We start from the raw sequence: 12,856 nt of genomic DNA, 5'->3' as shown, positions 1-12,856 counted from the left end.
GCCGCTGCGTTCAAGGTTCATGGCCTCTGTATAACGTATCTGGAATCTTAGTACTCAGTGTAATCCCTGGACAAATATTATAACAGTATTTAACGTGTACTCTGATTTGTGATGATTATCGGATGGATTTATTGTTGGTCATTTGAACCAATTTAGTTTTACATGTAGTTTGGACGGGTGTCCAGTGTGGATTGGTAGTTTAGAGATGCTTACATGCACGGTATCACATGTTAACATTTTCAAACTTGCCGTTCTTTAGTTCTTAGGGGCCTCCGTTGCCGAGGTGGTCAGCGTGTCTGCGCGGCGCAATGACCCAGGAGCCTCTCGCCTATGCAGTCGCTGAGAGTTCAAGTCCAGCTCATGCTGGCTACCTCCCAGCCGTACGTGCGAAGATCTGTCAGTTACATTCGGGTGGCCATGGGTTTCCCTCGGGCTTCGCCCAATGTCCTCCCACCACTGATGCTGACCGCCACTGACCCAGGAACCTCTCACCAATGCGGTCGATGTGAGTTCAAGTTCAGCTCATGCTGGCTTCCTCTCCGGCCGTACTTGCCAAGGTCTGTCAATAACCTGCGGGTGGCCGTGGGCTTCCCTCGGGCTCTGCCCAGTGTCCTTCCATCACTAATGTTGACAGGCATGGTATTAGTGAAATATGATTGAGTACGGCGTAAAATACCAATCAAATACATAAATCCTGAATTGATATATTTGTGTGCAGATATGAATTACACAATTCAGTTTAATTCATCAGAGCAGTAAACAGTCACAAACACATCTCGTCATTAGTGTCGTTATTTTCCTATGCAGTTTAGCAGAACACGAATATTTTTGACAAGTTTAACTCATTTATGGGTGCTTATGTTCGCCTCGTGGATTCGCCCCTGCCCTATACGATAGAGCAGGTCTGAATTCAGACTGCTTTAAAGGATACATGAAAAGGAACTCTAAAGCAAAGACTATGTTTCTGTACCATAAGAAGGAAATTATGCCCTAGAATTTTTGTTAAAATGATCATTTTGGGGTTACTTTTATACCCGTTAAGTACTTCCTCTATATTATGTATATTTTTCGTCAACGGTCGGATTTTTTTTCTTCAGAAATTGCGTCATCGTTGATGTTTCTCGGGATTCGGTGAACACTCTCGAAATGACCCGAGCCCGATAAGCCGTGTCGCTACAAGTGTGGGCAAGGTGACATTTACACAGATAGTACATGGCTTCTTCTGGGCAACTTAGTGGGCCCCTCCGCGCCCCTACAACCGCCCCAAGAACATGATGTAAATGGCGAAGGCCCGTGGTTTGCTGCGGGCACTATTCTGTTGTCCACACTATTGAGTTCTACCTCCATGGCTTCACTGTGACGACTCGACCGCCTCTGTACTCTACGGGAAAAATCCTTCAACACACCATTTACATAACCAGACAAATACATAATTAGTGCTGTGTTGATATGGCATATACTGAGAGGCATAAAGATATGTAAATTATACACCAAAGTAAAGAATCCTGCGTCACAGTCTTACTATTAGGCCGATATGTATCTCGTCACCAGTGATTAAGAAAATGCTCCGTTTTTCTTTTCCTTATACTTCAGCTAAATATTATCATTTTTGGAATTTTATTACATTCGTGTTAGCTCGTCATTATTACAAGACAGATAAGAAACCTAGCAGTCTGACGCACTACTGCGGTGAAAGACTCAATTGTAACCCCTTCATGCACTCTTAAAACTTAAGTGCTGCATTAACAACTTAATGGTTAGAAGAGTGACCGCGCTTTGAAAATGTACATGCTTGGCAACACTTAAGTGTTATGCACAGCAACAATTACAAGTGTGCCGTGCCGGCAACACTTCTAAAGTGTGATCACTCCTTCATCTATGAACAGGCACACTAAAACGAAGATTATGGTTTAAAGGGAAATGAAAAAAGTTATACCATGAGAAAAAGGTAATTTTTGAGGCACATTATATATTTCTTAATAACCCCTCTGTTTTTCTAGGAACTGACGTCATCCATAAATATACTGTGAAGCTTAGCGGCCCCCAGTTCGGGCTCTACTACCAATAAAGTTCTTTTGACAACTATCACCATTGACGTCACCACTACAGGCTACTTAAATAGCACTTTACAAAATGAAGCAAAATCGCTTCACATAGCCTTAAAGCGAATAGACAACACATATTATAACCTCAGTTATTTCGTAGAAGATGTGGAGACAGACTTAAACGGCCATAAACAGTCATTTCATTTCGACACGTTTAATTTAAACCTAAAATTCTTACTAGACCACTTGATGTTAGAGACACCGGGAACACAATGTCGCGTCTCCCGTACATGCTCATATGGCTAAAAGACAGAACTGTATCCATGTCACCGCAGCGGAATGAGGTGCGGTCCCGTATTACAGAAATAAGTGCTGTCTGGTTTATTGCTGAAACTGATAACATATTGGCGCTTTCGATGGGGTTACCTAACATTCACGATTTGTCTCACAGTGAGCAGCGATATCTCGGTTATGCAAGATCATAAAAAATAAAATAAAAAAGTTATGCGTTTTAAAGTTTATGTAGGATACTCTACCGTGGTATTTTATCAATGCATTTACAGGTTTGGTCCAGTGTCTTTTCTTCTATGGTCCTAATTCAGGACTGTTAATTTTCAGAAAGTTCTACATCTGACGCTATGCAATTTGAGGACGTGTCGCTTAGACTGATACACGACAACGAACTGATTTCAAATACATTCGAATAATATTACTTAAGTTCACAAATGCTTGGATAATGTCGTCTTTGTATTATCAAGTGTGCGATGTCCGACATTATCTAGATAACGAAGTGTTTGTATATATATATATATATATATATATATATATATATAACTCATTGTATATGTACAAATATTATGTCACAGATTATCCGGTCGACGATAATAAAGACGCATCGTCATTAGTCGCCCTGCGGATAAACACTGTCAGGTTCTGATTAATCTATTGCTCGCTACTTTATACATGTACGACCTTCTTCCCAGCAACAATTTATCCATGTATTATGCCATGTAACTAAACCACTGCCTGTTTTGACATGTACGTAACATGTTCCTTAGTTACTGGTAACACATATCCTGTATAAAGACCTGTGTGGACATTCATTTTCATATTCCTTGAAGATAACATGAAGTTTGAAACTGCAGTTGGAATATAACAGAACGTAGAAAGTTAAGTATATATATATATATATATATATATATATATATATATATATATATATATATATATATATATATATATATATAGTGAGGAAGCAAAAAGTATCATTTTTAAAATTTTTGGTAGGACCAAATCTAGGTTTAACCCAAGTCTCACGACTTCAAGACCTAACCACTAGGCTATCGAAGTAGTCATTCCTAATTCGTGTGGCGCCAGATATAAACATTATCCCTGTTTTTCTACATGTTTTCTACACGTGAGAGTACTGTCCCCCAGAAATAATGGAAGGATAGAATCTTCACAATTCATAGATTTGAGCATCTGGGTTCCACGCATAAACCTGGGGGCGATAAATAACATGGAACTAAATAAACAAAAATGAAGATTTTTGGCGATTTCTGAAGAAAAATTTCTTACCCAAAACCTACATATTTCATTATTCATGCTAAGATCTTACTCAACGCCTTTCTCACCGGCGTAAATTCGCTTTGCCTTCACCTCCTGTACTCTAGTCACTTGACTAAGTGTATGTTGATGATAGGCTCAGAGCAGTTATGACATCACGTCAAAACTATGAATACCTGTCAGAGAACGGCGTTGAACCCGCGTCAGAAAGCGGCAAAGTTGATTTTATATTTTTGATTGGGGTTTTACGCTGTACTCAACATTTCACTTATACGACGGCTGTCAGCATTATGGTAGGAGTAAACCAGGCTCAGTTTGGTGGTGGTGGCATGGGGGTGGGGGGCACGTCCATCCGGTTGTTGCAAACCTGTCCACACACAGCTGGAGAAGAAGCTGCCTTGAGCTGGACTTAAATTCATATCGATCGCATTAGTGAGAGCCTCCTGCGGCCCTGAAAGTAGCCACTAAGGCAAAGGTGGCAAAAGTCGTTATAAACTGCAGTCTGATCTCCGCTCGTAATATCAGCGCTAATATCTGACTGTCTGAGGCTTGGGTTAATCAGGTTAAAGTTAACCCTTCATCGATCAACAGGGGTAGATCCAGATATACATGTATTGTCTCAATCTTAACTTCAGGATAAAATCTATCCAAAACGGATATTCGCGATCAAATTCATGTTGAGATTGTGTGAAAAGTTGTAACGCAGTTTGGCAATATATCATTAGATACTTACACGTGATTTCTTTGACTAGTATTTTGAAAACACGTTTGCCATCATTCTGACTGGACATGTGAGCCATTATTCATAAAAGTCAGCTATGATTTGATTTCGATCTCCGGCCCTGATTAGGTGACTTATCTTCGGAAGCATTCATCACATTATTTCTTTATTTATTTGATTGGTATTTTACGCCATACTAAAAAATTTGCCTTATAGCAGGCAGCCAGTATTAAGGTGGGCGGAAAGCTGGCAGAGGCTAGGAGAAACCCGCATGTTGCTGGCACACCTCCCTAGGTACCATCAGGGAGAAAGACATGCATATTTAAGTAAGTCAAAACTGCAACATTAACAGACTAAATTCAAGTCTAAAATGACCGGCCCGGGTAGCACAGTTGGTAGAGAGTCCGTTTTGGGAGCCGTAGATCTAGGGTCAGTCCTAGGTCGAGTCACACCTAAGACATTAAAAGAGGAAGTTGCAACTTCCTCGCTTGGTGTTCTGCATGAAGGGGATAGAGCAACGGTTGACCCGTATCAGTATATTGGCTCGGGCGCGGCTGCTTACTTACCTTCGGTAAGGCGTCTCAGCGAAGCAGCACTAAATAAAAGAGCGGTGGAAATCCGTCCTGCAACAAGGCACATTACATGCACTCTAAGGATTCCTTCGTCACCATATGACTGAAAAATTGTTAAGTATGACGTTAAATCCCAAGCACTCAGTCACTCAAGTATAAAATGGTATGCATGTCCTCTGCAACAACACTGAAGAGCAATTATTAAAGTGCATGTTCACCAGGTTATATTAAATAGTTTGAAAATGAGTATTTTTTATAATTAAGACGAATAAGAAGTGATATAAGTTTTCATAATAGTTTAATTCGTCGGAGTTTGATGGTTGCTTTATGAACTTCCTCTCGTAAATCCACTCCAAGTGGGCACCTGTCAAAGAAAGACAGAAAAATATGACATGAAATTATTTTACCTCAAGACTACAAGTAGTATAAAACAGTGTAAATGAACTGTTGGCTCCTGGTAGTAGGGTTGTAGACCAGTGGTAAACTACAGGCGGACTGCTGTTCCTTCTCAACAGAACAGTTATTTCTAAAGAAAATCTACTCAAACAAGGTATATCATAAGGTAAGCTGTTAAGAAAAGTATGAAAAATGAAATAAATCCTTGTGTGATTTGACATACTTCGCCTGTATATCCAGGGAGTCAACGTCATGCCTCAAATCAATGCCTCGCTGTAACTTTTCCATTCCATTCCTGAAACAAAAAAATAACAACAAACTGAATATGAAAACAGTAGCTGACAGTCCTGAATCGAAATTGATTTCATGTCTTTTCCATATCACTTTCCATTTCTCCACAACATTTAATTATCACAACAATTTAATTTTTAATAATTCATTAGTCTAATTATATTTGTGTTTTAGCAGCACTCTTTCATCAGTGATACCTGTTACTAACCAGTTACTAACCATTCATCTTTGACTCAGGAAGTACGTTAATCACTGTCACCAATCAATATTAAAAATACTGTACAAATGTCATATTGAAATAATTTATTTTGCAATGCTTAACTTAATTTGAACAACGATTGTAATCTTACAAAGTTTACACGTTATGGTGTCTAAGCATGATGATGTAGTTTTACCCATTCACTAAGTACCAGTGTATACCTTACAGATTTCAAATGTTCAGACTTTTTCCCGATTTTTAAGGCAATGTACAAAACCTGGCATTAATATGGCCTGGAATCTGCCCAATGCCGTCTTGCATTTTCAAAAATCTTTTTACCAACGGTAAAATCATGGTTAGTTATTTATGGGAATGCTATTAATGGTCACACTAAATAATTTTTTGCTTATACAGAAAACGGATAATTTTATGGTTGGAGGGGATTAGAGTGGCCAGGGGGAATCCAGGACAAGTTACTGACAAATTGTCCCACGTTTGATGTATAGACTTACATGTCATTCATTTATTTGTGACAGACAGGTGGTATTCAAACAAACGATGAAAAACAGTTCTCAAAAAAATCATCATCCTGCAGGCCTCCAATTACAATGTGAACTGGGCAGTATAGGAAATTCCTGTCTGTGTCTTGGATTTAACTCAATCCATATCTGCTAGGGGCTTTACTATATTCCTCGTTAGCCACGTATTGCTACCCAAAAAATTTCACTTATGCAGGGGTTTATTAGAAGGCAAATACCAATCACCCACAACCTGCTCATTCAGAAGAAAACTGAGGAAGCAGCCATCTACTTTGATCACAGCTCCTGTCTTACTTCATTTAATTGTCTGTCAGGGAGCTGTATGCTTTTCCAGGGTAGCCTTCTGCTCCAAATGATAATGAACGTCCGGTGAACTTACAGCTGTATGTTTGAAAAGTAGAAATACTAACTGCTAGCTCTACTTACCAGGCTATCATGACACCATTGTCTGTACAGAGGTGAGCCGGTGGACAGACGAGGCTACAGTCATGGGCAGCACACACCTTCTCCAGGCCTGAACGTATAAACTGGTTACTGGCCACCCCTCCTGATACAACCTGAAACATAGTAATAAGGCTAGTACATATAATAAGTTCTGCATAAATTGCGCCTCGCTGCAGAAGCAGATGGTGCTCAGTTGTATCTAGCCAGGTTTTAAGCTTGGAGCAAGTAAAAACAGAACAGAAGTGTATCACATAATCCTCACGTCTGCTTAGGCAAAACATTTATTTATTTATTTGATTTTTTAATGCCGTACTCAAGAACATTTCACTTTATTTACGATAGTCATCAGTTTCATGGGTAGAGAAAAAGGTGTGCCTCACTTAAACCACAGACATCTGGCAAGCTAATGACGAACTTTCCCACTGATATATACACCATACTGGTGAAAGACAAGTGTTCTTCAAAGTAGGTTACAATGTGTAAATGGTTATAATTGCCAAGGTCCCACAGTAAGAACCAGCCCCCATGGATCAGTTGGTAAAGTGTCTGCCTCCAGAAACAATCCTGGGTCGGGTCACATCTAGAACCTTAAAAAGTGGAAATTGTAGCTCCCTCGATTGGCGTCCGACATTAAGGGGAAGTGCAACAAGTGGTTGACCCATATCAGTATAATGGCTTGGGTGGGGCGGCTTCCTTACATATACCATTGGTAAGTCATCTCAGTGAAGCAGCACTCGATAAAAGAGCTGTGGATATCCGTCCTGCAACAAGGAGGCACATTACATGCAGTCTAAGGTCTCCTCTGTCATCATATGACTGAAAAAACAACTTCATATCCTATGCTTCTAGAGCAGCACAAAACATCTTCCCTATATAACTGAACAGGTCTATACTCATTAGAGAGGGGACCAGCTCTGATTGCTCTGTTGGCAGAGCGTCCTCTTCGGGGGCGGAAGATTCAGGGATAATCTTGGGCCGGGTCACACCTAAGACCTTAAAAAAAGGAAATTGTAGCTCCATAGCATGGCACTGAGCATCACAGAGATAGTGTAACGACTGGTTGACCCATATCAGTATAATGACTTGGGTGGGGCAGCTTACTTGTCTTTTGGTAAGTCATCTCAGTGAAGCAGCACTAGATTAAAAAGCTGAGGAAATCCATCTTGAAACACGGAGGCATATTACATGTACGTGTTAAGCATGACGTTAAAACCTAAGCACTCACTCCCTCACTCATAAGAGAGGGCTATAACAAAAGCTCATACATCATACCAGAGTTCTGGGACTGTCCAAGAGGCCTTTGAGATCACAGAAGAGGAATCCCCGTTGGAGCCTCTGAGCCAGATGTCGGAGGACTGAGAACTGAAATGAGGCGCAGACATCTGGGGCACTGGGGATAATATGGTCTGGGGCAGTGTCTGGGAGTTAAGAAGAGAGCACAAATGCATATAAATACACATGCAGAGTCACTCTTATTTATCAGTAAACTAATTTAGTTTTCATCTGCTTATATAAATATGCCGCAAATCTTCAACCTTTTCAAACAGTAACGCACTTTTTTTTGGTGAAATTTATGCAAACCATTATTCTAGAAATGACACTAAAAATGATTTGTTTGTGTCACTAAAGATGCAAATTTCAAAAAACTGTTCAAATTACTTCTCTACACCCCAAAATTCTCTCAGAATGTTTCAAAATATTGGTCGCAGATATGGTTGAAAAGATTTAGAGTATTCAAAACAATTACTGTGTATAGAGTAGTCTCCCTTTTCATGTTGGGTAGGATTTATCGTACCATTTTACACGACCGTTTTAATTTTTTATATCAAGGTTTAATGACAAATTCTAGGACTGTTGAAAATGTGTGAAATTCCAATATTTCAAAGGCCTGGACAATTTTTGACAAAACTTAATTTTGGAGCACTTACATCTTGAAACATACAATCTTAAAACGACAGAGAACACACACCCACCATACTTAGCCTCTTCTTTCTCTATGAGTTTGTGGGCATGGTACTTCAGGCCAGCAAAGGAGAAGTCACAGTGTCTGTGATGTGACATGACCGCTGCGGGGAACTCAAACGCTCGTGGGTCTCCGCCCTGGGCCGTCCTCTCCACTGCTTCACCTCCGCTCATGCTGGCAAACTGAGCGATGTTCTTCAGCTTAAGGCGACGAGCTGTCTGAAGCAATAACATGTTAGGTGTGAATTTTGATTTATTGGGTTGGTCAGAAAAAAGATTTAATCCTTTTATAAATGCAATTACATGTGTTCAAAATGTTTCAAATTAAGGACTTTAATACTTCACAAATATCGTTTCATGAATATTAGACACTTTACATCAAAATTTCAGCACCACCTAGGGAAAATAGTGTTTTGTCGGTGTTTTACCCAACCCATCAATGTTACTGCCATCATATAAGCAGAAAATCTGTGAGTGTGGCATTTAACAGCAATCAAAAGTTAATAAAATAAAACCTGTGAAAACCTGTTACTCCTTACTTACCTTGTCAAAGGCATCCCCTGGGGAGTCATCTATGCCCCTCCCCAGCAGCAGAAAGTCATCTACATCCTGCGCCACGGCCAGCAGACAGTGTCCTCCGCTAAGCAGCAGGACCAGAAATGGGAATCGCACCCTGAAACAACACCGACATAATAAAAGCTGAACCTTCCTCATAAAGAGTGAAATACATGCAGATGGTTGCAGTTTTGTCGCATGTTCTGATTTCTGTGTGGTGCAGCGATTGTGGTGGTTTTAGCAGATTGACATCTTGATGCCTTACTTGGCACGGAAAGCCTCGGTTTTCTGAATTTCTATACATCTAACCTCGCTACTACATATAATTGTATCTCCGGTCGGTGAAAGATGGCTTTTATACCTAAAGGCCACAAAATGCAAAATGAAATGTACATTCATCAAATCTCTTTCTTCATGACACAGTTTCTCAGTTAAGAAAATCTCTTTCTTTAGAACAATTAAATCATAGCTGATAATATACCTGTATTCAAAAAAGCACAAAGAATAGATTTTTTTTTTTTTTTTTTTTTTTTTTTTTGATTGGTGTTTTACGCCGTACTCAAGAATATTTCACTTATACGACGGCGGCCAGCATTATGGTGGGTGGAAACCGGGCAGAGCCCGGGGGGAAACCCACGACCATCCGCAGGTTGCTGGCAGACCTTCCCACGTACGGCCGGAGAGGAAGGCAGCATGAGCTAGTCTTGAACTCACAGCGACCGCATTGGTGAGAGGCTTCTGGGTCATTACGCTGCGCTAGCGCTCTAACCGACTGAGCCACGGAGGCCCCGCACAAAGAATAGAAGAAAAAACAGCCTAACACTGTATTTGACATAAAAATTCACCATAAAAACAGAAATACAGGTCAGATAATATTACTTTTCCCAGCTGAATCTTGCGTTTTTACCAGTAGGATATGATCCTAAGTGTACCTTACAAACAAACCTCAACACACCTTTCTAACTGGAACACTCAGCATGGTGCCGAATCAGTACATGTAATTTAGTCATAGACAAAAACTGAAGGTCATTTACAGTACATATAGTAATTCATATACAGCCACATGAAATGTAATCTGACAGTGATCAGTGTGCTCTCAAGGCCTTTCAAGACAGAGACGCTAACTCACCCATGAGTCATGCGGGCAGTCAAGGCGTGAGCCTCCATGTGGTGGATAGGAATTAAAGGTTTGCTGAAAATAAATTACAGATATCATAAGATACCATAAAAAAAAAAACAAACATAATACTTTGACAAAAAAATTATGTGCACTGAACATACGACAACACAGAAAAGGTAAACTAACTCCTTTATTCCTTTTTTATTTATTTAATCGGTGTTTAATTTATTTGTTGTACAACGGAGGTCAGTTTTATTGGTTTTAGAAACCCGACAAATCTCTTGACATAAAGCTACAGGTGAAAAAGCGAGAACTGGATTCCAGCACGTCCTTGTCGGCCAACGGGCCTGATTGTCTCCCACTGATGTGGAAAGAGGGAGTGTGCTATTTAACAGAAGAGCCAGTTCAGTCTGATTCTGCCCTGACTGTTACTGCTTTGATCTTAGAAATGTGTGCTACTGTAACTTCTGAAGACTTTCCATTGTGACATTTAACTCATAAAACTATGAAGTTTTGCAAAGAGAATCACCAAAACTCCAGTTTGGTTTTGTCTTGATTTATCTATTGTTTTACATGACCGTTGTGTAAAGCCATACTGAAAAAACCCAGGCTGAGCTGGCTGGAAACCCATGACAATCTGTAGATTGCCAGCAGAACTTCCCACGTACATCCGGAGAGAAAACCAGCATGAGATGGATTTGAACTGACAGCGACTGCATTGTTGAGAGTTCTCTTGAGTCATTGTGCTGCACTAGCAGGCTAAACACTCGGCCCCTGAATCCCTGCCTCTCTTGGACAAAAAGCCTCAATATAAAGACATGTATATATGGAGTACCTTGATCTAAGTGCCAGTTGTTTGGCATAGGTGAGTCCAACCAGCAAGGACAGCGGCAAACCCGGCTTCACTGTTACGGCTATGGCTGTCATATCCTGAAACAGAAGCAGTCATGCATGAGGGCAACATAAGATCATTGGTGAGAGATATTTTCGCTCTCACCAATACGTCACTGCGAGTTCAAGTCCATCTCATGCTGGCTTCCTCTGCAGCTGTATGTGTAGCAACCTGCAGATGGCCGTGGGTTTGCCTCGGGCTCTGCCACGTTTGCTCCCACCAGAATGCTGGCCACTGTCGTATATATGAAATATGCCATAAAACACCAACCAAATAAACACTTTCATCTTGCATGTACCTCCAATTTGACATGAGCATTTGTCAAGCTTTTTTCCACCACATTTTCTATGTTTTCCTGGTGCAGATCTCTGGCAAACGGAGGGATGATTCCGCCAAGCCTGTCAAAAGATAAAAAAGGAGCACAAATTAATCATTAAATGTTTGATATCTCTTATTATCACCATGGTTTAACACTGACTGAGTTATCGAGTGGGTTAGTAAGCCAGCATGGCGCAATGACCCAGGAAGCTACCACTAATGCAGTCATTGTGAGTTCAAGACCAGCTCATGCTGACTTCCTTTCCATCCATTCACCAGAAGGTCTGGCAGTAACCTGAGGATGGTCGTAGGCTTCCTCTGGGTTCTGCACAGTTTCTGCCCACCATAATGCTGGCCTTCGTAATAAAAGTGAAATATTCTTGAGTATGTTGTGAAACACCAATCAAATAAATAAATATCCCTCAGTATCATGGGGGAAATTCACAACCGTCTGCAGACTTCTTACATAGGACTGGAGATGAAGTCAGCATGAGCTGGACTTGAACTCATACCAACAGCATTGGTAGGCTCCTGGATGACTGAGTGGTGCTGGCACACTAACCACGGAAGCTATAGGGACTCCTGTGGGATTTTACCCGAGGGATACTAGGCCATTATCACTTGATTAAAATAATTATCAAGAGCCCTACATGTACATGTACTGACCAGTGTACTGGGACTACTTTAATATAATATTTTTATAAAATATCACAGGGGATGATTTTATCTGATGCAGGCCTACTGTATATATATGTGCCGCACTATAGGCCTACATACCGGTACATTATCAAATTGATAGAGGTCATCAGTGCTGACACAAGTGACAGTGAGATAGCGTTTGCTTACTGAACATGGAACCTTGTCTGCGAATTCAATGCATCTCCAACAATGTTCCCATGATCGTCCACAACAGCAGCGCCTGTATCATCGCAGCTTGTTTCGATACCTAATACAAGCTTACGGTTGCTCTCACTGAGTAAACGCACGTGAGTAATCTCCCTTCGTCCAAAAACTTTGACAAGTCTGCAACAGTTTGCACATAAAATCTTCAGCACTTTTTGTTGGACTAGCCCACGCATTGTTATGAGAAAGAAATTCACTTAGGCAGGTGTGTACGAATAAGATTAAGGGTGGTGATCGCCAGGGACTTTATACACAGGGCTTATCCCGCATTTCGATAGCATGTCAACAGCGTGTGTAAGGGCGCAGACATATTGTTTCCGTCCCAGAGTTCTC

General features: G+C 40.7%; 1 protein-coding gene across 1 annotated transcript; it reads right to left on the bottom strand.

The window, feature by feature from the left end:
- Positions 1-5,192: 5,192 nt before the first annotated feature.
- LOC135478129 (tRNA N6-adenosine threonylcarbamoyltransferase, mitochondrial-like) lies at positions 5,193-12,832 on the bottom strand. The gene is made up of 10 exons (XM_064758401.1): positions 12,467-12,832; positions 11,601-11,700; positions 11,246-11,340; positions 10,420-10,482; positions 9,279-9,408; positions 8,747-8,954; positions 8,046-8,191; positions 6,756-6,886; positions 5,524-5,595; positions 5,193-5,268 (listed from the first exon to the last, which is right to left on the bottom strand). The coding sequence occupies exons 1-10, from the start codon at positions 12,697-12,699 to the stop codon at positions 5,193-5,195; spliced, it is 1,254 nt and encodes a 417-aa protein (XP_064614471.1). The 5' UTR covers positions 12,700-12,832.
- Between the last annotated feature and the right edge of the window lie 24 nt (positions 12,833-12,856).

Source organism: Liolophura sinensis, chromosome 11 (assembly GCF_032854445.1).
Source record: "Liolophura sinensis isolate JHLJ2023 chromosome 11, CUHK_Ljap_v2, whole genome shotgun sequence".
Lineage (NCBI taxonomy): Eukaryota > Metazoa > Mollusca > Polyplacophora > Chitonida > Chitonidae > Liolophura > Liolophura sinensis.
This window is presented reverse-complemented; position numbering and strand designations above follow the sequence as displayed.